The sequence below is a fragment of the Neofelis nebulosa genome, chromosome 17, assembly GCF_028018385.1.
Source record: "Neofelis nebulosa isolate mNeoNeb1 chromosome 17, mNeoNeb1.pri, whole genome shotgun sequence".
In the NCBI taxonomy this organism is placed as follows: domain Eukaryota; kingdom Metazoa; phylum Chordata; class Mammalia; order Carnivora; family Felidae; genus Neofelis; species Neofelis nebulosa.
In genome coordinates, this window is record NC_080798.1 from 60389451 (window position 1) to 60416727 (window position 27277).

The following is a 27277-nucleotide window of genomic DNA, read 5'->3' on the forward strand; positions in this document are numbered from 1 at the left end:
TCAGAGAGTGAAAACCTCCAGCGCGACCCAGTGACAGGGCCCCCACGGTACTGTGAGATGTACTCCTAGGAGTTCGAGCGGGTTCCCACAGGAAACATCCCAGACACATCCCCTCGTGCTCCCGGCAAGGAAGGGGAGAAGGGACCACTGTGAAGTGTGCCTGAACGAGGCCTGCCTTCAGGGAAACCCAGCTAAGGGGAGCCCACCCTGTACCCTGCGGGAGTACAATCAGAGCCAAGTCGACCTGGAGGAAATCCAACTCCCAAACTCCAAAACTCCCTCTGGGCGTTTGCCCAAATCCAACTCCCTCTGGGCATGCCGGCCCGCCCAAGAAGCAGCGGGCCTGTGCAGTGAGCAGCAGCCCGGGCTCCACAAAGGACACAGACCTCATCACAGGGCTGGAGAGGGCCCCTTCCAGCGCCTCACTGCCACAGGCCTGACCTATGGACAGCAGTTTCTTCCAACTGGCCCATCACGTCCTGCTAGTGAGAAACACAAAGCACCCCAAAAGGCAAAAAGCACAGTCTGAAGGTTCCCAGGAAGCACCAGAAGCAGACAGGGGTGCGGGAATTACGAGACCAGGAATTTTCCAACTGTGATTAATGTGCTAAGGGCTGCAACGGCTGAAGTAGACAGCAAGCAGGATAGGCGGGCAAGGTCAGGAGCGAGACGGAAATCCTGAGAAAGAACCACAAAGAGAGATCAAACCAGCAACAGAAACAAAGGCCACCTAGCATGCCTCCAAGGGGCTCGCGAGCAGGCTGGATGTGTTTAAGAGCCTGGAGCCACAGGACACGGCAACACAGAGCTCAAAACCCAAAGACCGAGGAGAAGTAAGCCTGGGGGAAAAAAAAACAACAAAAAACAGAACAGGATATCGGAGGAGGACCGTGGGCCACTTATGCTACAAGGTGTAACAGAAGCACAGCGGCACTGCCAGAAAGAGAAGACAGAGGAATGGAAGAAAAACAGGAAACAATGAGAATTTCCCCAAACTAAACTCTGACATCAAACTACAGATGCAGGAAGGTCGGAGAACACTGAGCAGCACGGGTGCCAGGAAACGATACCTAGACACGTCGTTTCCAAGTTACAGAAAACCAAAGACAAAGGAAAAATCCTGGAAGAAGCCGCAGGACAGTACGCCTTACCTACCGAGAAACAAAGATAAGAATTACATCCAACTCCTGCTCAGAAACCGAGCCAGCAAGAAGAGTGGAGAGAAATATTCAAAGCAGGGAGAGAACTCTGTGCTCCGCAAAATCAGCCTTCAAAAGTAAAGGAGAAAGAAAATTTTCTCCAACGAACCAAACTTAAGGGACCTGGCCCAGCAGACCTGCCTCGCAAGAAATGTTAAAGTCTTTTAGAGGGGGAAAAAAAAAAAAAATATATATATATATATATATATATTTATATATATATAAATTATATATATAATATATTATATATATTATAATATATATATAATATATATATAAATAATATAAATAAATATAAAATATATATATATATTTATATATACATATATATATGGGTCAAAAACTCGAATCTACACGAAGGAAGGAAGACAAATGAAGAAATTAGTGAAGTCAAAATAAAAACATTTCATTTTTCTTATTCTTCACTGATCTAATGAGTAACAATTTGTTCACAATAGGAGCACTAATGTATTTGACTGTGTGTCCCTCACTACACACACACACACACGCACACACACACACGTTCTCACGCATGAGTAGGTGTCAGTGAAATGAAAGACAGCAGTCATACAGGGAGGGGCCGACAGAAGGAATTAGGACTATTTTGCTATTTCAAGGTATCCACACTACTCACGAAGTGGTACAATGTTATCTGAAATTGGACTCAGATTAGCTGTCAACGCAAGCCACTACAAGTAGCAAAAAAAAACAACTGATGCTACGAAAGGAGAAAAACTGGGATCTTATAACATGCTCCATTAAAACTACAAAAAAACAACAAAAAAAGTCAGAGACAAACAGAAGAACAAGGAATAAGGGCAACAAATAGAAAATAGTAACAAATACAGTAGATATTAATCCAATATACCAATAATCATTTTCAACATTAATGTTCTAAATACACCAATTAAATGACAGAGGTTGTCAGAGTAGATCAAAACACAAGACCCAGCTATGTGCTGTCCACAAGTAACCCACTTTAAACATAAAGACACCTGCAGATGAAAAGTAAACACAAGGAGAACTAATTAGCTTCGATTAGCTGACAACTAATCTTTTTTTTTTTTAATTTTTTTTTCCAATGTGTTTTATTTATTTTTGGGACAGAGAGAGACAGAGCATGAACGGGGGAGGGGCAGAGAGAGAGGGAGACACAGAATCGGAAACAGGCTCCAGGCTCCGAGCCATCAGCCCAGAGCCTGACGCGGGGCTCGAACTCACGGACCGCGAGATCGTGACCTGGCTGAAGTCGGACGCTTAACCGACTGCGCCACCCAGGCGCCCCAGCTGACAACTAATCTAAGAAAAGTAGGAGTAACTACATTTCAGACAGAGCAGACTTCAAAACAAGGAAAGTCACCCGGGACTTAAATTGCCAATACATAAGCATAAAGGGGTCAGTTCTCTAACGAGGCATAACAGTTCTTAACATGTACACACCCAACAACAGAACATCAAACTACGTGAGGCAAAAATTAACAGAATTGCAAGGAGAAAAGAGACATCTGCTACCACAGTTAGAAAATTGAATGCCCCTGTCTCAAAACTGGACACAGCAGCAAAAATCCACAAGGACAGAGCCGAACTCAACAACACCATCAATCAACTGGATATAACGGCCATCTACAGACTACTTCATCCAACAAGGGGCAGAATACACATTCTTCTCAAGCTCACACAGAACACTCACCATGACAGACCATATTCTGGGCCAGAAAACACACCATTAACAAATTGAAAAGAACAGAAATCATACAATTTCTGCTTTTAGAGCACAGTGAGAATAAACTAGAAACCAGTAACAGAAAGAGAGCCAGGAGGGGCGCCCGGGTGGCTTAGTAGGTTAAGCGTCTGACTCTTGATTTCACCTCAGGTCATGGTGTCACAGTCTCGTGAGTTCGAGCCCCACATCAGGCTCCACGCTGACAGTGCAAAGCCTGCTTAAGATTCTCCCTCTCTCTCTGCCTCTGCACCTCCCTGCCTCGTACTCTCGCTCAAAGTAAATAAACTTAAAAAAAAAAAAAAAAGATAGATAGGAAATACAAAATACACAGATTAAACAACATATTTATAAATAACATGTGGGTCAAAGAAGAATTAAGGAGAAAATTTTAAGTATTTTGAACCAAATGAAAATAAATATACAATTTATCAAAATTTGTGGGATACAGTGAAATGTATAGGATTGAATGCACATATTAGAAAAGAAGAAGGATTTAAAGCCAATAATCTAATTTTCCACCATAGGAAACTGGAAAAAAGAACAGGAAACTAAACCCAAAACAGAAAAGAAGACATAATAAGAGAGCACAGCGGTACCTGGGTGGCTCAGTCAAACGTCCAACTTTTTTTTTTTTTTTTTTTTTTTTTACCCTTAAAAAAAAAAATGTTTATTTTTGAGAGAGCACAAGCGAGCATGCAGGAGTGAGGGAGGGACAGAGAGAGAGAGAGGGAGACAGAGGATCCAAAGCAGGCTCCACGCTGATAGCAGCGAGCCCAATGTGGGGCTCAAACTCACAAACGGCAAGGCTATGACCTGAGCCAAAGTCAGACGGACATTCAACCAACTGAACACCCTGGTACCCCAAACATCCAACTCTTGATTTCAGCTCAGGTCATGATCTCACGATTCGTGGGAATGAGCTCCATCCACATCCCAGGGTCCATGCTGACAGCAAGGAGCCTGCTTCAGACTCTCTCCCTCTCCCTGCTCGCTCGCTTTCTCTCTCTCTCTCAAAATAAATACATACTTAAAAAAGGGAATTAGAGCAGAAATTAATATTTTTGAAAATAGAGAAAAATCAACAAAACCAAAAGCTAGGTCTTTGAAAAGACTGATAAAACTGATAAGCCTCTAGCCAAGCTAAGAAAAGAGGGAGAGAACACAAATTACTAATATCAGAAATGAAAGAGGGGACATCACTACAGATGCCACAGAAATTAAAAACATTAATAACAACAAAAAAGGCAATACCACAAACAACTCCATGCCCACAGATCTGATAACCTGGAAAAGGTGGACTAATTCCTTAAAAGACAGAATTTAGCAAACTCCACATTAGAAAGTGGACAATCTGAACAGGCCTGCATCTATTAAACATATTAATAATCTTCCAAAACAGAAAGCACCAGGCCCAGAGGCATTCATTGGTGAATTCTACCAAATATTTAAGGAAAAAAATTGTACCAATCCTCTACAATCTCTTTCAAAACATAGCTTCTGTCCTCTATCCAGCACTACCCTACACCCAAACCAAAGACACCACGAAAAAAAGTCTACAGACCAGTATCTTTCAGGAACAGAGATGTAAAAACCCTCAATATTAACAAATCGAGTCAAAAAAAGTATGAAAGGAATTATATACCGTGACCAAGTGGGATTTATCCCGGGTTTACAACAAGGCAAGTTCCACATTCTAAAATCAGTTAACATAAGCCATCATATCAAGAGACTAAGAAAGAAAAATCACAGGATCATACTGATAGAAGCAGAAAAGCTATCTGTCAAAATCTAACAACCATTCATGATAAACTCTCTCAGTAAACTAGGAACAGAGTGGAACTTTCTGAACTTGATAAAGGTCTACAAAAAACCTACGGCCAACATCCTACACAATAATGAGAAACTGAAAGCTTTTCTGCTAAGATCAGGTATAGAGCAAGATGTCCCCTCTCACCATTCCTTTCAACATTGCCGTAGAAGTCCTTGGTAATGCAACAAGGCAAGAAAAGGCAAGAAAAGGTATAAACATTGGGAAGGAAGACAGAAAACTGTCTTTGTTTGCAACTGACATGATCTATGTAGAAAATCTGAAAGAACTGACAAGAAACTTCCTGGAACTAACAAGTGATTATAGCAAGGCCGTAGGCAGCAAGGTTAATACATAAAAGTCAACTGCTCTCCTAGATACCAGCAATGAACAAATGAAATTTGCAATTAGAAACAATACTACTTATATTAACATCCCAGAAAGGAAATACTTGGCGTAAATATAACAATATATACAAGATCTATTTGGGGAAAACCACAAAACTATGATGGACAAAAATCAAACAACTAAATAAACAGAGGAACGTTCTGTGTTCATGGATAGAAAGACTCAGTATTTCAAGACGTCAGTTCTTGCCAACTTGATCAATGGTTTCAATGCAATCACAATCACAATGCCAGCAGCAAGGACAAACTAATTGCAAAGTTTATATGGAGAGAGATAAAAAGATGCAGAACAACCAACACGATATTTAAGAACAAAGTGGGAAGACAGACCTATCTGACCTCAAGACTTACTGCAAAGCCATAGCAGTCAAGACAGTGTGATGTTGGAAAAAGATTAAACAAAGAGATCGATGGGACAAAACAGAAAGCCCAGGATGAGATCCCCATGAATACGGTCAACTGATCTCTGGCAAAAGAGCAAAGGCAATACAATGGGGCAAAGACGGCCCCTCCAACACATGGTGCTAGTTACTCGACACCCACGTGCCAAAAAATTAATCTAGACACAGACCTTACATCCTTCACAAAAACGGATCACAGACCTAACTGTAAAGCAACAGATTTGCTGGACTTTACTGAAATTTAAACCTTCCGCTCTGCAAAAGACAGTATCAAGAGAATCAGAAGCCACAGCCTGGGAAAAAGTATTTTCAGAAGATACATCCAAAAAAGGACCAAAATCTACAAGCAAGTCTTAAAACTCAACAGCAAGCAAACAAGCAACCTGCTCTAAAAGGAGCCGACGCATCTGGGCACGCCTCCCGGATTCCTATGGATTACAAACCTTGACTCCTACATGGGAGCCGAGTACTCCAGGTGCCTCTGCTCCCCGCAGGCTGCCTCGGCAGCTCTCAGGGCCCGGCTCTCCGTCAAGTCCACCTTCCACAAAGACCCCAACGAGTCCCGGCGGCAGGGGAGGGCCACAACCCGAACCACGCAGCCACGCAGCGCAGCACTCTTTCTATAACGCGTTAGTTTCATTTCCTCTTGCGCACTCTACAGAGCCACCCCCAAAACCAGGTGCCCTAAAAAAATACATCAACACACAGAATCTCACAAGAAAATGGAGCTCGAACTACCCAACCAAATGCCTCCTCTTGGCAAATTCCTGGCGAACAGCTCGCCACACATGGCTGTGAGGACCCCCAGGGTCTTCCCTCTTCCAAACCCAGATCCAATTCCATTCTCCTCACCTTTCCTCAAATGCCTCATCACCTGGTTCCTCTCCCCTAAGGCCCTCAGTTTCTGAACGTCCAATCAAAACGTGTCACTCAAAAGGACCACCTCCTCAGTGGCAGCCAGTCAACCGAAGGTACGCGATACCCGTTCTCAGACGCCACGTCCTGTCACCCAACCTTTAAGCGCTGCCCTCTGGGCGGCCTGGCACATGCTGATGCCACCCAGGATTACAAGTTACTAAATCCCTCCTCTTCTACTAGCAAGGACAGCTGTTTTTAGTCAGCTCTCTTAATCCTGTATTTGCATGCAACCTACAAGGGACGCTTCTCCCACTTCAATTACATCTTGCTGGACTTGGTCCACGAAGGTAATTTTGGATGCTGGATTCGTCAACCAATTTATTTGCTCTCCCTCCCGGCTTTGTATCACCCACAAATTTAGTAAGCGCATTTTCTTATCCAAATTCATGATAAAAGTACCAAACGAGCAAGGCTCAGAAGGAGCGTCTGGGCCCGCCACAGGTTCACGCAGTTGCTGGGCACTGACCTCAACTGGCACTCTGCTCTGCACAGTGGCAGCGGTGCCCTGGGGGCTGGCCACACTCCACACTCCGTCCCTCCGTGCCAGCTGCCGAGGAGACCACGCCGCAAAACTGCGCATTAGAGAGGCCGAGTAAGAAGAAAAACACCATGCCTGCTGGCAACAAGCCAATTCCCTTTTGAGGAATCTTCTGATATAATTCTTTCAAAGTACAATCTGGGGAACAGGTTCAACAACTAAACCAGCATGGTCGCTTCTGATCCCACTCCAAGAAAAGTTACGCAGGAGAGCCCGGATGCTCCGGGAGCCTAAAGGCCGTCGTTACACGCCTCCCCGCGGCCAAGATGCTCCAGGCTAAGGGCCTCCTGTGCTTCCTGTCCACGAATCTGAAGGGTGTTCTGTCCTCTGGTGAGCCAGGCACGGAAGACTCAATTCCCCTTTTCTGGCAGCAGCCAAGTATCACTGTTTGGTAACCAAAACGGGAAAATGTTTCTATAAAAAGACTCCATATACCCCTTTAGAAAAATAAAGCCAACCAAAAAAGCCTGTTTGTATCTGAATCCCCAACAGGCTCTTTTCAATTGCCGTCACTCCTAAATACGGAGTCTTAGAAAATTAACAAGTCCTCCTCAGCCAGATCTATATGTGGCACAAAAATACATGTGTCATGTTGTGGGAGTGAGTGCTTTTAAGAGCACTGGAGCTACGTGCAGAATGGCAAGGTGCCACTCGGCATCACCCGGGCCCCTCTGTGGGGACATTTACTGAAGATGTGAAAGCGTCAGCTAGCTCCACGGCTCAGCGCGCGGTGTTGAGCACCTGGTACGCAGATGCTTCCGTGAGCCCTCTGAAAGCTGCCACCTGACGGAACCGTACACTACGGTCCCGTGCCAGCCGGGCCGGAGACATTTAGTGAGCAAAGGAACCACTTCTCTCTTAACCCCTGGAGGTCACACACGAGGACCCAACAGGGAACTCAGTCCAGTGGTTCATCCTCAGGACAGAAAAGGTCCCCTCTCCGAGAATGGTTGCAACGCGGCCTGGGCAGGAAACAGGTACGAGAGCATTTCCCTTTTCGTTTCAAACAACGTAGCTTTGGAATTCGGCCCCACTTTTCCAAGGATCAACTCGACCGACAAGGATCAACAAATTTTGGGCTTAGTAATAAGTCTAACGGTCTTGAATCGCACTGTATGGAAAAATGAGTGGCAGCCTCTAGAACCCAGGCAGCCTATCAGGCTGCACCCTTGTTCTACTTCACCAAAGCTGAGAACAAAACTACTATCAGGGCGCCTGGGTGGCGCCGTCGGTTCAGCGTCCGACTTCAGCCGGGTCACGATCTCGCGGTCCGTGAGTTCGAGCCCCGCGTCGGGCTCTGGGCCGATGGCTCGGAGCCTGGAGCCTGCTTCCGATTCTGTGTCTCCCTCTCTCTCTGCCCCTCCCCCGCTCGTGCTCTGTCTCTCTCTGTCTCAAAAATAAATAAAAACGTTAAAAAAAATTAAAATAGGGGCGCCTGGGTGGCGCCGTCGGTTGAGCGTCCGACTTCAGCCAGGTCACGATCTCGCGGTCCGTGAGTTCGAGCCCCGCGTCGGGCTCTGGGCTGATGGCTCGGAGCCTGGAGCCTGTTTCCGATTCTGTGTCTCCCTCTCTCTCTGCCCCTCCCCCGTTCGTGCTCTGTCTCTCTCTGTCCCAAAAAAAATAAAATAAAAAACGTTGAAAAAAAAAAATTAAAAAAAAAATAAAAACTACTATCTGTGGGGCGTCTGTCCTCCACTAGGCACGCTCCTCTTACAGGTTTTCATTCCTCACATCGACCAGATGAACAGATGCTACCTTTTCTTAACTTTTTAAATGTCTGTTTATATTTGAGAGAGAGAGCGTGCGTGCACGTGCATGAGCACGCCCAGGGGAGGGGCACAGAGGAAGGGAGACACCCAACCCGAAGCGGGCTCCAGGCTCCGCGCTGTCAGCACAGAGCCCGACACGGGGCGCGAACCCACAAACCGTGAGATCGTGACCTGAGCCGAAGTCAGACACTTAACCGACCGAGCCACCCAGGAGACCCTGGCAGATACTATCTTTAATCCCATTTTACAGATGAGAACATCGAGACCTGGAAGTCAGGAAACACACTAGGCTCCTGAGTGGCAGAGCCAGAACGAAAATGAGACCGTCGGGCCCCAGAACTCACGCTTGCAACCACGGATTCAGACGCTGAACTATCCTGAATGAAGCTGGAAGTCTGAGCACTACAGGAATCTTTGCACCAAAACCTGGCCACTTACCCTAATGACAGTTTTAAAGTCTCCCACCCTCTGCGTGTGTGTGTCACACTCCCTTCCTCCCCAAGCACGGTGAGAGTAGAGTGATGGTGAGTCAGCAGGAAAGGAGCAGGGGGTCGACCCACACTCTTGCTCCCACTTCTCCAGGTACTGGCTCCACTCGCAGCTGTGGGGGAGGCCAGGGAGCCCCCAGACCACGAGCCCCACGGCTCACCACAGAAGCTGGAGGGCAGGACGCGCGTGTCCACTTTCACCTGCGTTTCACGTCCCCAAATTCACACTTTGAAGTTACGAGGCGTGGTCTGATTTCAGCTAACTCGTCACTGTCCTTCCAACAGGATCAGACAAATAATTCTGACCCCTCTGCTAATGATCCTTCTTCCCCGGGATGCTTGTTCTTCTTAGACACCGCGTGAACACATACACACGGAGTGTGTGGGTTTCACTGAGGGCCAAATGCCGGCTCCTTTCTCAAATTAAGAGAAAACGGTGCACGTACATGTGCACATACACGTTCTCTTACACGCTTCTGTGTATTTTTTCATTCAACCAATTTTTATTGCCTCTCCTAACTGCTCTGATGCCTATAAAAATATATTAGTTGTACACGAACGTCCCTGGCAGCATTGCTCAGAGATGGAAAAGTGGAAACCCAAATATCCATCAGCGAATGGATGGATGAACCAAATATGATCCATCCGCAGTACGAGTATCTACTGATACAGAATGACCTTAAAGACTGGGAAGAGTCGGTGACAAGGGCGCAAAGGGCGCAAAGGCCGCGGGCCTGTGGCTCTGACAGAGGCAGACTGGAGGCGGCCGGGGTGGAGGGAACGAAGCATCTTCTGGGGGGAGGTGGCAAGGCTCTAAATCGAGACAGCAGTGATGGCCGCACCGGTCTGTGAACACGCGGCAGGCCGGGGAACTTCACGCTGTGAGAGGGTGACTTCACGGTACTCGGGCGGCACCCGGAAAGGCAGAGTCTGTGAGCAGCCTGGCCTCCCTGTGCGTGGTCTTCGAGTCACAGGTAACTGGCTATGGCGGCACCAGATCCAGAAACAGACGGAGAAGGCGCCAAAATCTTTGTCCCCGTGCCCAACCGCGCCTCCCGGTGGTACGGAGGAAGGCAGCGGTGGCCTCTAGAAATGCTGCCTCTTGAGTGTGGCAGGCGGACCCGACCCGGTGTGGCAGGAGAAGGGACGAGAGCGCCCGAGGGCTCTGTGCAGTGGCCCCGGCCGTTCCTCTTCCCCCGGCCCCTGCTCTGCTCGCTCCCGCAGAGAAGTCCCTCAGCGCAGGGAGTGCCCACGGGAAACGGGGTGCGGGGAGGAGGGGCAGGCTCAGGGCGCACCCCTCCCCCACGGCAGCCCCCGAGCCCCAGAACCTCCCCTGTCTCTCGGCCTGGCCCTGTGAGGTGTCCTCTGGCCGTCCCCGAATGCCCTGCCTGCTGACCCCCGCCGGTCTGGTGTCTCCACCACAGGGGTGGCCAATTTCCATCACGCTGACCTGAGGAGACCCTCATACACACTGATCTCGGCAAACACTACGCACCAGCCGTGATGGGCTGTCTGCGCCCCTGCCCCCCATTCCTGTGTTGAACCCTGACCCCTGATGCGACAGATGGGAGCAGAGGCCTCTGGGAGGTGATGAGGGTTCGAGGAGGTCATGAGCGTGGGGCCCCACGATGGGAACCTCGTCCTCTGGAGAGGAGGAAGAGAACTCTCTCCACAAGCAAAGGCCACAGGAAGACACCACACGCAGGTGGCTGGCTGCGACCCAGGAAGCAGGCCATCACCCGTCAGCGAACCTGCGGACTTCCAGCCTCCAGGGTGGTGAGGTCGGCCTCTGCAGGGAAAAACCCCGGTCCGTCGCCACTCGTGCCCGCCGCCTGAGCGGACCAGGGCGCTAACCGTCCGGTGGGTCGCGGTCTCTGGAGAGTCTGCTCCGGCCAGTAACCCAACAAGCCTTCCACGATCCAGGGGGAGGAGGCGACTGCTCGATCGCGGCCCCTCCGCCTCTCCTCTGCCGTTAAACGTGACGCGGGCCCTGCGCCACGAGTGACCTGCCCTCGGTTTCACACAGGTGCACCCGCATGCGAACACACACCAGCCCCCGTCCCTGCCCCTGGAGGAGATGCGGCTGGGGAAGGGGGAAAGACTGCGTTTTCTGGAAAAAACAAACCCAACGCTGTCAGAATCTATCGAACGAACCAGCAGCCCCCATCAAGGGAGAAAAACCCAGGGCAGCTGTGCTGGGGCCTCCCGGCGAAGACAGAGACCGAAGGAAATCTCAACAGGCGCGTGCAGGCTGGTCATCCGCGCGCACGCGCAGCGTCACGGAGGCAGCCGGCCACTGCCGGCTCTGCACTTCAGCCTTCCTGACGCAGCAACCCCGTGACCTCTCCTCTCGCTCTCAAACCGCTGTGATGTCAAGCCAGCATGGGTCGCCGCAACCCAGAACGTGAGTGGAGACGACAGAAGGCCGCTGAGGGTCCGTCTGGCGTCACACGGGCCCCAGAGGCCCCAGCGGAGACGGAGAACGCCCGGCCCCGGCCCCGGCGCGACAGCTGGAGCCACCTGGGGGGCCACGGGCTGGGCCAGTCGGTACCAGCAGCACACAGGACGGCTTGCCAGGGCTGAGCGCACACACGCCTCACGGCCCCGTGGCCTCACTCCGCTTGGACGCACACTCGACAGGAGTGCGCACGCTCACCGGGAATGCCGACGGCGGCACCCCTGCCCTTGCAATAACCGAGGAACCGGTGACTCTGCGGTGCCCGCCGCCGACCGGACGCGGGGTCCCATTTCCAGGACAGAGCACACAGCCCCAAGACAAATACACCATGGCCACAGGCAACACAGACGAATCTCACAAAAACAGTGCTCAGTGCGAACGCTGAGGCAAGAGTCCGTTTACGGGACGTTCAAAACAAGCCTCATCTGCGCTCAGGGCGGGCACAGGGGAGTGACCGCAAGGGGTACACGGGGGCTGGAGGGACAGGGGGCACTCTCTTCTGCATCTGAGCGCACAGGTGTGTTTGCCTTTGTAAAATTCACTGAGCTGCACAGGACCACGTACATCCATCAGAGTTTACTTCTTACTAAAGCGCTTTCACAGAAACCAAACTGGCATCTGGTCCCTTTTCGGCCGCCAGCACCACGTGGAGAGGCCACCGTGCAGTAACTCTGGTGGCTGCAGAGGTGCTCCCCACCAGGCACGGCACCGGACAGGGCGCAGGCGCTGGGGACTGCATTTGGTACCTGTCACACCCACCCGGGCACTGCGACACTACTCGGGGCAGTGGCTGGACCCGCTCAGGTCACACAGCTCCGGGTGGCAGAACGAGGCATGTGGTGTGATGCGACTCAGGGCCCGTGCTCTTCTCTCCACGCTAAGCATCCAGGGCTGTGAAACAGGGACACACGCAGGCACAGGTGGATCAAGGCCCCCCTTCCGGTGACCTGACTTCCGATCTCAGAAGAGCGGCTCTTCCCTGGCTCCCCTCCGCAGGCCCTGACCTTTCCCGCTGGCGAGCTGAAGTCGTTTTCCCCTGACGGGCCCATGCATGCCAGGGTGGGTGGGACACACGTGCTGTGTTAGGAAATGAGAAGCGACCAGGCAGCGAGAGGGAATCCGTCCCGCCCTTCCACCAGAGAAATCTGTTTGGCAGCCAAGAGAGGGACTAAATCTACGTGCCGATTTAGTACAGCTGATGCTGGCCTTTACCAACGCGCAACCCTTCTCTCGAGGCCTCCCCCACTGTAAAACTACCCGCACGGCAGTGGGAAACATTTACTGAAACACGAATGCACGGTGCCGGGCCAGTCCTGGAAGACTCAAGCTCACGGCGGACTCTGCCTGTTCCTCCTGAGCGAGACGAACCCACAGCCCCGTGGGTTCTCCTGAGCTCGGAGACCTTCCCCAGAAACAGTACACTCAGTCTGCGTTTTGAATGCCTCTCCCTGCTTTTCTTATAGATCAGCAAGACAAGACCACGGAGGACAGCAGCCCTCTTCCAACGGCAGCCACTGCACCAGGGCGTGGACCACACCCCTTCACAAGGAGCAGCGGCCGCAGCCTGAGCCCACGGATGGCAGGCTTGAGCCAGCGGTGCATGTGCCCTCTGGCACAGTCCTACCAGGCCCAGCCCCTCGGGCCAGCACAGCCCCACCAGGAAACAGGTGGTGCTTTCGTTTTGCCACAATCAGTGAAATTACAAAAGCACAATCTACACGACCTTGCTTGTTAAGGGTCTAAGGAATCTAAAGGAGCTCTCTTGCTTACGAAAGGGCAGCAGGCGTTCTCACATCAGTGAACAACGCTCAAAACTGGCACGAGACCGAGACCAGTGGACCAGTAAGTGGGGCTCCCACTGCTGTCAGGGTCACTGAGTGGGGTGGGTAGAGGTTAAATACAATGCAGATTCCTGAGCCCCGTTTTAAACCTGCTCTGAACCAGACTCAATGTCTGGGGTGAGGGCAGGGAGGCGTGTTTGTGAAGCTCCCGGGGTGCTCGCTGGTGCAGGAAAGCCCGAGAATCAAGAACAGAGGCGTTAGCTCTGGGCCGCGTCCCCAGGCTGCCAGGGCTCCCAGCCACGACGCCACCGACTCTTGCTGGGACCGCCTCAACCATTCTCCGAGGAACCTCCCCGAGTGCCAGTAAGGACAGGAAACCGCCCCGCAGCAGCGGGAACTGCCGCCCCCGAGGGGGAGGACCGCCAGCAAATGGCCGGGGACGGGGACGGGGACGGAGGGCCGGGTGGAGTCTCTGTGGGGCGACAGACGCCAGGTGAGGGGCGCAGAGACACCCGTGTCCTCTGACTCCGCAACCCTCCTTCCAGGCACCTACCTCAATGTTACCGAAGGGTGAGAATTAAGCCTACCTGGAGAGAAGGACGACCTTCTGATCAGAAAGACAGGACCAGAGAGATGGCGAGCCTCCCGGAGTGCAGTCTACAAACGCAAGCAGTCCAACCAAAGTCCCACTGGGATGTTTAAAAACACAACCTGAAAATCGGATTCTGGAACTCACGTGAGGAAAACGCGCAAGAAATGCGTGAGGGGAGAAGACCCAGGCCGCGGGAGCGCAACGGAGGGGTGCTGAACAGGTGCGAGGGGTGGCGAGCCAGCACAGCACCCGGACCCACCGGACCTCCGGCCGCGCGCGCACAGATTCTCCGGCGCCCTTGGCAGGCACGGGCACGCGCACACACCCCGGGCTTTCCTCTCAGGCACGTGCTGTTCTGCTTCGTGGGCTTTTCATGGATGTTTCCGTGTAAAACGAGAGGGAGCGTTTCTCCGGGCACGCTCCCATCAGTGCACTCGGGGCCGAAGCGTGCGCACGTGTCCCGTGACAGCGGAGTGACGGTGCAGACGACACCAGCTGCGGCTCGCCTTCTCCCGTCCTAGGCGCGGTTTCCCGTCATGCCGCTCGCCACTTTACAGGAAGCGCGGGCTGCCCTCGGGGCACCGCCTCCCACACAAAGAACTTCACGGGGTCACACGCGTCATGTCTCGCGGCTCCCGGTGCAGTGGGACACCCGTCTGCAGCGCGCCGGGCCGTGGAAAGCTGTGCCGGCGCGAGAAGGGGCCGCGCCTGCTCACTTTCCTCACTGGTCTCGGGACAACCCCGGGGGCAGGCGGGGTGGGTGGCGGGGCTGCACCCCGAGGGTCAAGGCACCAAGAGTTTCAGGAAGGCTGGGGCTCAGCGCCCGAGATGATTAAGGGTGGGAGACGACACGCCAGAGGCAGGGCAGACACGAGCAAAAACGTACTGGGACCTCATCAAGATAAAGAGCTCCTGCACGGTGAAGGAAACAACCAGCAAAACTAAAGGGCGACCGTCGGAATGGGAGAGGATGTTTGATACCTGATAAAGAGTTAGTGTCCAAGATCGATAAAGAACTTACTAAACTCAACACCCCAAGAACAAATAATCCACGAGGAAATGGGCAGAAGACCTGAACAGACACTTCTCCAAAGAAGACATCCAGGTGGCTCACAGACACATGAGAAGATGCTCAGCATCACTCATCATGAGGGAAATGCAAATCAAAACCACACTGAGATACCACCTCACACCTGTCAGAATCGTGAAAACCAACCACTCAGGAAACAACAGATGTTGGTGCAGATGTGGAGAAAGGGGAACCCTCTTGCATCGCTGGTGGGAATGCAAACTGGTGCAGCCGCTCTGGGCAACGGTACGGAAATTTCTCAAAAATTTAAAACTAGAACTACCCTACAACCCAGCAACTGCCCTACTAGGTATTTACCCAAAGGATACAAAAATGCAAATTCAAGGGGACACATGCACCCTGATGTTTACAGCAGCATTATCTACAATAGCCAAGATAGGAAAGAGCCCAATGCCCACTGACTGACAAACGGATAAAGAAGATGTGGTATACAGACAACGGAACATTATTCACAGACCAAAAAGAAGGAAATCTCGCCATGTGCGACAACATGGATGGAGCCGGAGGATGTCATGCTAAGCGAAGTTATGTCAGCGAGAGAAAGATACCATACGTAGTTCACTCCTATGTGGAATTTAACAAAACACAGGAACATACGGGACAGCGAGTATCAAGGCAAGCGAACCCCAAGAGACCCTGAACGATAAAGAACAAGCTGAGGGCTGATGGAGGGGGTGGGTGGGGGTGGAGGGCACGTGTCGCAATGAGCACTGGGTGGTGTATGTAAGTGATGAATTCTACTCCTGGAACCAATACTACACCATGCGTTAACTAAAATTTAAATAAAAATCTGAAAAAGAAACAACTGAAATGAGTACATGTCTCCGGAGCTCTGCCATCTAATCAGAAAAAAGAGCAGGAGACAACAAAGGTGAGGAAATGGACACCTGTCACCAGGTACTGTCTTGTGACACCACTTGGGACTTCCTGCTCCACCAGCAGGCTTAAGACAGAAGACACCTCCTAACGATAAACGCGCGAAGCACCAGAGCCCAGAAGCCCGCCGGTCATTGAAGTCTCCTCGCAAACAGAATCAGAGGCAGAGCCGGCGACAACCCTCCGCCTCGTGACTCCCAGGTCTGTGCCCACGGGCTGCACCTTCCAGTCAGAGGATGCTGGCACGTGGCCCAAGGACCGCTCACAGCGGCGCTCTGTCCCTCACCCACCGGAGCCGAGGTCCTCACCCAGAAGGAAGGCCGGAAAAGGGACAACTTAGACGCAAAGGAAAGTAAAGCCCACGCTCTTTTCCCGCCCCATCACTCCATCCAGACTAAAGCCCGGAAGCCTCGCTTCCGCGGTTTCCCGCTAGTTCCGAACAGGCTCTACGACACACCGCGTACTTCGGCAAGCGTTCAAGCACCGAGGGACCGCTTTCTCAGGGACCGCTTCCAACACGGGACAGAGGCCGTGAATGCCGTGCACGCGTGCTGGGGTGACAGCGGGCCCCGGGCCGCATCAAGGCAACGGCGGCCACGGCAAGCCCCTCCGAGGGCGCATCCCCTAGCGGCCCTACGTCCACAGTGCCCCCCTGCTTCCGTGTGACAGACACCCGCGGCACGTGCCACACAACCGGGACAGTCTGAGGGCCACGGGGAGGTGTGCGCACCACCGAGCGGCTAGGGACGGCACCACCGGCAGCACGGGCCCCACTGAGCCGCGGCCAGAGAGCCGTGGGTGCCCGTGGAGCCCGTCGCTGTCCCTCAGCCGGCCGTTACTATGGACAAAAAGCTACTCAGACAGACAGAAATGCTGAGGAGATGTCTTGAATCAATTCGCCAGACACGGACAGGCAACAAATAACGAGTGGGTTTTTAAAAGTACACAAGGAAAGCGAGAGAGGCGACAAAGAGTGCGTGCTCTGGGCCTAAATACTTTGAAATGGAGGCTAAAAGACAAAGTTTCAACAAATACGTAACAAAATCCATTTTTCATACGAAAATGAACTTGGTGGGACTGCTGTGCCCACCAAGACCAGGATCCTTTCCCAAAGCCAGTAAGAGAAAGGGAAACGAAGTTGGTGGCGGGCCGCGTGCGCAGAGGCGCTCTAGTGATCACGTCTCCTGCAGCAGGGTCAGCGGGGCTTGCGGTCTACGCTTGAACCGGAACGGCGGCCTCCGCGGGGTCACCGCCCAGGCCCCACACTGGTCGGAGCTGGTGGGAGCCGGCCCCAACAGCCCGGCACCGGCAGTCTCCTAGGAGGCTCATCATCACATGAGTGAGCACAGCCTCCAGAGTGACAGACCCTCCCCTGGGCCTAGGACCCGAGAAGGGTGCGGCCCCACGCCCGAACCCTGCAATCCAGCGACTGCCCCGGCCGCTGAGGAAGCTCCGGTCTGCTGCTCTGACAGCGGAGACGGAACCCCGCACCCGGGCTGTGCGCGGCCCCGGCAACTGGGCACGTGCACCCCCGAAGGATAAAGCCAACTAACACTACTTTCCACGCCGTTCCGCTCTCATTCTTGCGACGTGCAGCTCCAGCTCTGACCGGCGGAGAACGTGCACTACGGCGTGACACTCGCGTCGTCATCGTCACCGACGGGGGCAGAGCCTGGTTTATTGAGAACATCAGGAAGGCTCTGCCCGCTTTCCTCTCCTCTTTCCAGCTCTGCTATGTCAACTTGACCCAGACAGAGCACGCCCTTGGGGGAAACAGCAGCAAGCTGAAACCCAGAGCTGCCTCCGACGGCCCAGGACGAGAGCTGCGCCCCAAATGACACATGCGGGCGCCGCCGAGGCGGACGGGACGGCAAGCAGGGACGCGGCGCTGGCCCCCGCAACACCCTCAACAGAGTCCGGCGCCGGGCAGCTGCTGAGAAGGAGCGAGAGGAAAGACAAGCTCTGCCTTCACTTCGGTGACCGCGAGGCTGGTCTCCCGGGGCTCTGACATCGTGCTCTGCGGAGCCCAGGGATCTGACCGCGTCACTGCGCACGCGGAACGCCGGCACAGGACAGCGGCCAAGGCCAGAGGTCGGGCCCATCACCCGGCACCTTACCTTACTTGCTCCCAAGTCTTGGTGGCCAAATGCAGGACCCAGAGATCCTTGTAGTGGTAGAACTGCTCTCCGTCGGGAGAGGCAAACTCCCCTCCGAAGATCCACAGCTGTCCCCCACCTTGGGGCACCACCACAGCCTGCGGGAAGAAGGCAGAGGTCAGGGCCGGCTCCGCGTCCGCGAGGTCCACCAGAGCAGTGCACCCGGCAGCCGCGGCCGGCGCCCGCACTCGGCTATCACCTTCCCCTGCGTCTGAGGGGGAAATTCCTCAAACCTCCTGCATCCGGCAAATAAGCTTCCAAGGACTCCTGGGTTGCAAAATGTATCTAGATGACCTCGCATCTCGTTAAAATGGACAAAATTATGTCAGAAGCTTACGTCAGGTCTAACACAAACTGACAGAGGGCTTCCTTTTTATTAAATATTAACATATTTGTATGTATAAATGCCTGTCCTCGTTAATCCCTTCCCTGGCTATCTGGCACGCACGCCTGAAACTGCACTAACACACATGCGTATGTAACGTTTAAACGCTCAACTTTAAAAGACGTAAGCACAGGAGCGCCTGGGTGGCTCAGTCGGTTAAGTGTCCGACTTCGGCTCAGGTCACGATCTTGTGGTTCACGAGTTCGAGCCCTGCGTCGGGCTTTATGCTGACAGCTTGGAGCCTGGAGCCTGCTTCCGATTCTGTGTCTCCCTCTCTCTCTGACCCTCCCCCCATTCATGCTCTGTCTCTCTCGGTCTCAAAAATAAATAAACGTTAAAAAAAAAAAAATTTAAAAAAAATGTTAAAAATAAAAGACGTAAGCACAATAGTAACGGCAAGCAAAAGCATGGAAGTGCCCTTGGGCCGCACGCCCAGGAGCCCTGGCAAGCTCACGCCAGTGGGCGCAGGAGAGGAGGGAGCTGTGCCGACCAGGCACCTCGCAACGCGAAGCTTCTCAGGCCGACGTGAGCACACTTTGGAGTATTGCGGGGCCTAGCAGGGTATCCGAGCTCTCAGAACAACGGTCCACGGGGACATCTCGTGAACCAACGTGCCCACGTGAGGCGGAGGCGAGTGAGGACGGGAGCTCCGGGGCTCACATCACTACCCAAGGTTACTCACTAACTGAATGAAAATGAAGCAAGAGGGGCGCCTGGGGGGCTCGGTCGGTTAAGCGTCCGACTCTTGGTTTCGGCTCAGGTCACGATCTCAACGGTCCACGGGTTCGAGCCCCACGTCGTGAGATCTGCCAGCGCAGAGCCCACGTGGGATTCTTTGTCTCTCCCTCTCTCTGTCCCTTCCCCATTCGTGCCGTCTCTCTTTCAAGATAAATAAATAAACTTAAAAAAAAGAAAAAAGAAAAAGAAAATGAAGCAACAATAGCCAGCACCCCAGAAACACAAGCACGAAAACACACGACTTTTCCAAGCCGTCCTGGGGCTCCTAAAGCGAGCACGCGGTAGAATTCCCCGTCACCACTGAGACCGATCTCCAGGGGGTGAGGACAATGCTCTGGACGCTAGACCGGGGATCGCCGTGCTAGACCCCCCACCAAAGGGGAAAAAGCAAGTCAAAGCACATGATTAAAAAGGCCTTTCCCGAAAAGGCAAAGTACCATGTGAGGAAAAGGATTTCAGAAAGCCAGAACAGGAGAGAACGCTACTCCACATAAAAAGACCTTTACAGATGCAAACACAGGAAACGTGGATTTGGAGGATTCTACAGGCAATTTCTAGACTATCTAGTCCAGGGCTCTGGAGCTTTGGGCTGGATATTTTGGGGAAGCAGAAGAACTCTTCTCCAAACAGGAGCGTCAGTGCAGACTGAAGGGCGACACAAATCAAAGTGGAACCGCCGCCCAGAACTCCAGAGCCCACCCACCTCGTCACCCTGAGGACACGCAGGCTCTGCGCCTGGACCCCATTGCAGAATGCCTGGCCCGGAATCTGGCTGAAGACCCGGGGCTCAGAGGACACACGGGAACCACCTGTGTGGTTCACGATCGCCTGAACCCACCCCCACCACAGCCACACACCTCACAGGCCGCCCGGCGGCTGCAAGTCCGCCTCCCGTGACATCCCGCTCCTTGACACGCACCCCCCGGCCGACGGCACCGTTTCGTGGACAGTCGCCATCTGGCCGGTGCTACGGCGACCCGTCAACCACGTGTCTGAGGGGACAGACCCCACAGCGAAAACCTCCGCAAGCATCCCGCAAACCCGGGCTGCGGTGCTCACTCGGGCAACAGCTGGCACAGACCAGATGCCACGCTGGCCCACCCTGGGATCACCAGCCACGGGTGCCAGGCAACGAAGCAGACAACACAGGCGTGTCCTTCACACCAGGGGGCGGGAGACGGGAACACGACAGGGGTCTTCTGGCCAGAGAGCTCAGAAGCGGTCACCTCGGCGGCAGGTAGGTGGGTGGGGTGGGGGCACCCGGGCAGGCGCTTCCGGCCCCCACAAACCTCCATGAAAGAGTGCACGCTGGGTGGGTCGCACAGTTCTCAGGAAGCACTGTCCTCTGAGCACCCCAGGGCTTCCGCTGCAGTGCGGGCTCTCGGCCCTGCCCGGCACTTAGGACACGGCAGGACATGGCTCCGTCACCGATGCCACTCCTGCCTAGACTAGCTGGAGGGTCCCGGTGGCATATTAGGGCGGCACGGCCCTCTCCACCTCCCATTAGTAACCAGTTTTGAATGTACTGTCTCCGCACAGATCCTCCCCTCTCGGGACAGGTCAGTTTCCCGTCACTCTAAAACACCAGTCCGTCTACGGGAAACAAACTGATCATTTCACGGCATGAAAGCAGATGTGATGATTTTTGGAGTTTAGTGAGGTCAGGTGGTACAGTCAAGCTACGCAATACAATGGGGTCCTGAGATATCACGTTACAGAAGGCCATCGTACACACACACGCGCGCGCGCCCACGTGCACTCGCACGGATTTGTGTATATTCCAGCTAATAAGAAATACCAACGTACAAGAAGAAGAACGACGTGTTTAGAGACGCAAATATATGAAATAGTTCTGGAAGAATGGACAATGGACTTACTTCCCTTTTTAATTCTTGTCGTTTTTTTTGACAATGAATACTATTTACATAATCAGTTTTGGGAAGCTTTCTTTAAAAACGAAGTCATGAGGCGCCTGGATGGCTCAGTCCATTGAGCGTCCGACTTCAGCTCAGGTCATGATCTCACAGTCTGTGAGTTCGAGCCCCGTGCTGGGCTCTGTGCTGACAGCTCAGAGCCTGGAGCCCACTCCAGATTCTGTGTCTCCCCCTCTCAATGCCCCTCCCCTGCTCATGCTCTGTCTCTCTCTGTCTCAAAAATAAAATAAAGGGCGCCTGGGTGGCGCAGTGGGTTGAGCGTCCGACTTCAGCCAGGTCATGATCTCGCGGTCTGTGAGTTCGAGCCCCGCGTCGGGCTCTGGGCTGATGGCTCGGAGCCTGGAGCCTGTTTCCGATTCTGTGTCTCCCTCTCTCTCTCTGCCCCTCCCCCGTTCATGCTCTCTCTCTGTCCCAAAAATAAATAAAAAACGTTGAAAAATTTAAAAAAATAAATAAATAAATAAATAAATAAAATAAAATAAAATAAAATAAAATAAAATAAAATAAAATAAAAAACATTAAAAGAATTTTAAAAAAATAAAAAAATATAAATAAAAAAAATAAAAACGAAGTCACTCGGGAGCCTGGGTGGGTGGCTCCGACGTCGGAGTGTCCGATGTCGGCTCAGGTCATGATCTCACGGTTTGTGAATTCAAGCCCCGCGTCGGGCTCTGTGCTGACAGCTCTGAGCCTGGAGCTGCTTCGGACTCTGTGTCTCCCCCTCTCTCTGCCCCTCCCCCGCTCATGCATAAAAAAATTTTTTAAAAAGTCACTCCCCAGGAAGGAGACAACGACTGAGGAGGAGCTCACCATCCACACCCCACCCCCCACTCCACTGCAGCAGCAGGCCTGGCCCAGGGAGAACCCCTGCGACGATAGGAAGGTGGGTCCACGGTCAGTGACCTTGAGCTTCATCTGACCTACTCCACAGCCGACTGTGAATGCCTAGAGAAAAGTTAACATACTAGTCAAGAGAAGGCTAACCCTAAGGAGACAGGCATAAAACCCGCACTTGTGAGCAGGAGGGAACCCCTGCCGCACTCTAGTCCTCCCTCTGCCAACACGGACAAAACCGGACAGGATCCGTGAAGCAACTACCATCGGACAACAGGAGGAGCACGGGTGGGGTGGGCCCTTCAATGCTGGAGGCGGTTCCTGCACCTGATGCAGAGAACGGAGCCCAACGGAGCAGGTGGCCTTACCAAGCTGAGGAAACAGAGGTCAGAGTTCAGGGACGCTAGCTGAGGACTGCTAGAATTTGCCAGGGCAGGATATGGAGAGTGCGCACCCTGGACGTCCATCCACGTAGGAGTCAGGAGTCCCGCCGGAGCCTTTCAGCACTCTGCTGCACAGGGGGTGGGGCCAGACCACGGGGGCGGGGTCAGCACCCACCAGGGCCAGGTTGCGCTGGTGCGGAGACCAGCAAGTTCCAACTAGACCGAGTGGAAGGTGTCACTGAACACCCAGGGCATTCAGTGGAGACCCCAGAAAGACCACACCCTAGAGCTAAGCCATCCCAAGGGAAAGCCTCGAAAGGATCCCAATGATCTGCAAGTGACTGAACCACCTGCAAGGACAAAACTCATCATTCACTGACAGAAGAGAACAAAATCCAACAGGCAGCATTCACAAATCTAGCCAGGTGCTGCTGACGGCCAGGAGCACCACCCGACCGGCACCTAACCGCACATTGCTAGGGGGAAGATGTGCCCCATCAGAAGGAAGGTCGGCAGAAAGAGACCCAGAACTGAGATGAGAGAGCTAGCACATGAGGACTGGAGAAGAGTTATAAATATGCCCGAAGATTTAAAGGAAAATATGAATGTGATAACTAGACGGGAGAACAGCAATCAGACCTGAACAACTCAGTGTGTCAGAAACAGCACTGGTAAAACAAGAAATAAACAGGTACACAGCACATCTACCCTAACGGGCAACAGAAACTTCCGAAATGAAGCCAAACACAAAGAAGACTGGAAGGAGGAGGAGGAGGAGGAGGAGGAGGAGGAGGAGGAGGGGAAAGAAGTAAAGACTCCTTGCCTGCTGGACGATATGAAACAGTCTAACATACACGTAACTGGATTCCCGAAAAATGAGCAGATGCCTCAAAATCAAACTGCTAAAACGCCAAAGGTAAACAGAAAATCATTTAAGCAGCCTTACAGGGGAAAACAGACCCATCACATATAGCAGAACAAAGATGAAAACGACCACTAACCTCTCGTTAGAGCAACGTAAGCCAGAAAACGGAACAGCGTTGAAGCGCTGTCAGTCTAGAACGGTGTATCTAGCAAAAATATCCTGTAAAATGAATGTAAAATGAAGACATTTTCACTTAGAAAAAAAGATGGAAAAAAGCTGATACCAGCCGACCTGCACTTCAAAAAACAGTAAACCAAGTTTTAGGCTAAAGGAGAACATTAGCGAGTGAAAACACAGAGGAACGAAGTGCCCCAGAAACGGTCAATTCGTACATCAACAGGAGATCTTTTTCTCTCTCCTTTTAAGACTTCTTTACGTAATAGCTGCTTAAAGCAAAACCAATCACGTTGTATCGTGGGGACAACAGCACAAAGGCCAGAAGGAGAAAATGTGGATGTTCTCCTGTACGGTTCTGACAGTTTATGAGCAGGGGCACAAGGTCGCTGGAAGGGAGACGATGTAAGTGCAACCCTAGAGCAACCATGGAAACAAGGCAGAAAGAAAGAGCAACAAATAAGCCAACAGAGAAGATAAAAAAGGCATCTTAAAATACAACCAACCCAAGAGCAGCAGGAAAGAGAGAAAAAGGAATACAGAACAGATGGGACAAGTAGAAAACAGCAGCATCAAAGCCATCATTGACTGCCACATCGATAACCACATGAGATGTAACAGACAAATACACCAATTAGAAAGTAACAACCGCCTGGGCGCCTAACTCAGTCGGTTGAGCATCAGACTCCTGACCTCGACTCAGGTCATGATCTTACAGTTCATGGGAAGGAGCCCTGCATAGGGCTCTGTGCTGACAGCACAGAACCTGCTTGGGATGCTCTTTCTCCCTCTCTCTCTGCCCTTTCCCCAGCTCGTGCGCGCGCGCGCGCTCTCTCTCTCTCTCTCTCTCTCTCGAAATAAACATTTTAAAAAAGGAAAAAAATGTACGTTTAGACAATGTATAAATTGAGAAAAAAAGAAAATCAATGAACCCAACGTCAAGAAAACAGGAAAGACGATACAGATCTACTTGAACTAAACACAACTCCTGTATGGGATCTCGTGTTGAGATTTCTGGGTCACCAAGAACTTTTTCTACCTTCTTTTAAGAATGACTTCAAGGGGCGCCTGGGTGGCTCCGTCAGTTGAGCATCTGACTTTGGCTCAGGTCACGATCTCAAAGTTCATGGAATCGTGCCCCGTGTCGGGCTCTCTGCTGTCAGAGCAGAACCTGCTTCGGATCCTGTGCGCCCCTCCTCCACTTGTGCACACGAGCTCCTTCTTTTCTCTCTCTCTCAAAAAAAATAAACAGGGGCACCTGGGTGGCTCAGTCGGTTAAGCGGCCGACTTCAGCTCAGGGCATGATCTCGCGGTCCGTGAGTTCGAGCCCCGCGTCGGGCTCTGTGCTGACCGCTCAGAGCCTGGAGCCTGTTTCAGATTCTGTGTCTCCCTCTCTCTGACCCTCCCCCGTTCATGCTCTGTCTCTCTCTGTCTCAAAAATAAATAAACGTCAAAAAAAAAAAAAAAAATTAAAAAAAAAAAATTAAAAAAAAATAAAAATAAAATAAACAAATACAAGAATGATTTCAAAACTGCTAAATGAGAAGCACTAGGCAAATTACTTTCCTACCAACTTCAAACCAGGGCCATCTTTTAAAGATCGGAAGGCACTTTAACCACCAAACACAAGCCCAGTCATTCAATAAAATTAGGAAATTCAAGTCAAAGAAATCAAGCAAAGGGCAAGTCACAAGTGCACTGCTCAGGGCAATGTCAGATACCACCCGGGGCTCTGTACCCAGGGCTCAGCACCTCGGATCCACAGCAACACAAACCAGTATCCCGGAGAGAAGCCTTTAAAATCTATCAGTTAAAGATAAATTATGATAAATCACATCTGCACTTCCTACTAAACTCCTTTTTTTAGGTTCTTAAGAAAATACAGAATTAAAAAAATCTCCCGTTGCTTGCCACCCCTGAAGATGAAGAAAATGGAATTTAGGGTAAAATAAATTCATCTTTTCCCCTTCTGCAAAAGCAGCACATGGACTGCACATCCGGAGGCGCTGTTGTGCAGCATTACTGACGGTGCGTAAAGGACAGCATCTTACCAGTCGTGTCTGTGGAAGCTAGTTTGCAGGCATGTGTCAAAACGCACAGCCAAGGAAGTCACACGCCACTAGAAAAACACAGCTTCGATAAGGTAGGTTTTAGAAGTCTAGTTGCAAAAAAAAAGTCTAGTTGCTTCGGGTCCCCTGGATGGCTTAGTCGGTTAGGCAACCGACTTTGGCTTGGGTCATGATCTCGCGGTTGGTGGGTTAGAGCCCCGCGTCGGGCTCTGTGCTGACAGCTCGGAGCCTGGAGTCTGTTTCGGATTCTATTTTGTAGCTGTTAAGTGAATGGAAGGGAATGCAGTAAGGAAGGGATCTAGGCCAGGTTACTGACCCATACTAAATTTCCTCCAAAAATGTATTTTTATCAAGGTCACTGATCTCAGAATAAACACACAGTAGCTCTAAGATGTCCTGCAGCGTAAGGAAAAAGAAAAGTATTTTCTACAAGATACCTGCAAAATGCACACTCCCCTGAAAACATTACATAAAAATAATAGGTTCAGGCCCAATAAAGAGGTCTCAGAGAGTTTACCTTTCTCTTTTTTCTTTTTTTTAATTCAAATGTTTATTTTTGAGAGAGTGAGCACGCATAAGCAGGGGAGAGGCAGAGAGAGGGGGACAGAGGATCCAAAGTAGACTGCGCTTTGACAGCAGTGAACCCGATGTAGGGCTGGGACTCACGAACCATTGAGATCATGACCTGAGCCGAAGTCGGACGCTCAACCGACTGAACCCTCCAGGTGCCCCCAAAATTTACTTTTTCAAAAGTCTAAGCACGAACGAAATTACTTCCTATGATAGGTATCTTAAGGTAAGGACTCTTCCTGGAGAAGACATCAAGGCAGGAGCTCGACTACCTGACAGCTCACAAGAGAGGCCTGGCTGGACTGGACAGGGGAGCGAGGTCACCGGCATGGAGGCCGGAAGCAGACTCTAGGCTCCGAGCTGTCAGCACAGAGCCCGATGCAGGGCTCGAACCCACGAACTGTGAGATCACAACCTGAGCCGAAGTCAGATACTTAACCGACTGAGCCACCCAGGCGCCCCCCCCCCCCAAAATTTTTTGTTTTTTAATGTTTACTTATTTTTGAGAAAGAGACAGCATGAGTGGGGGGGAGGGCAGAGAGAGAGGGAGACACAGATTCCGAAGCAGGCTCTAGGCTCTGTCAGCACAGAGCCCGACACGGGGCTCGAACTCATGTACCGTGAGATCAGGACCTGGGCCCACGTCGGCCACTTAACCAGCAGAACCACACAGGCGCCCCCCTGAGTGATTATTTTTGTATCTGGGATATAGAGCAATAAAGTTCAAACTGTTAGGGAAAAATCTGTTGTATGATGGCCAGCAGGACTGATAAGGGAATTTCAGTCCCTGCCTGAAGACGGCCCTTCCAGATTCTTGTTCCCACCCTGCTTGCCTCAGGCACCAAAATACTACTGCTGGGAAAATAAGTAAAGTTCTGCAGCATAAGATGGCCGATGGGACCAAAGCTCTAATTCCCAGCTTAGAGAGACTCCTCTTCTGGGTTCTTCCTGCCCCGTTTGCCGCACGTGTGCAAAAGCCGTCACGAATGCGGAAGAGGATGCTATAAACTACCCTTCCCGCCTGCATTCAGTGCTCAGATCTCTGGACAATCATCTCTTCTCCGAGCCCACCGGTGTAAAATAAACCTCCGTCCTTCCAAGATCTCCGAGTGCCACTTGGTT

The 27277-nt window shown here is 51.8% G+C and overlaps 1 protein-coding gene across 3 annotated transcripts in view; it reads right to left on the reverse strand.

Moving 5' to 3' along the window:
- KLHDC4 (kelch domain containing 4) overlaps nt 1-27277 on the reverse strand; it is a 51447-nt gene that overhangs the window by 12611 nt on the left and 11559 nt on the right. The window contains exon 5 of one of the 3 annotated variants that reach the window (XM_058709157.1): nt 18165-18301. The exons of the other annotated variants lie outside the window; for them this stretch is intronic. Within the exon in view, the coding sequence (XP_058565140.1) occupies nt 18165-18301 (137 nt within the window). The remainder of the gene's footprint in view (nt 1-18164; nt 18302-27277) is intronic. 3 annotated transcript variants of the gene reach the window in all.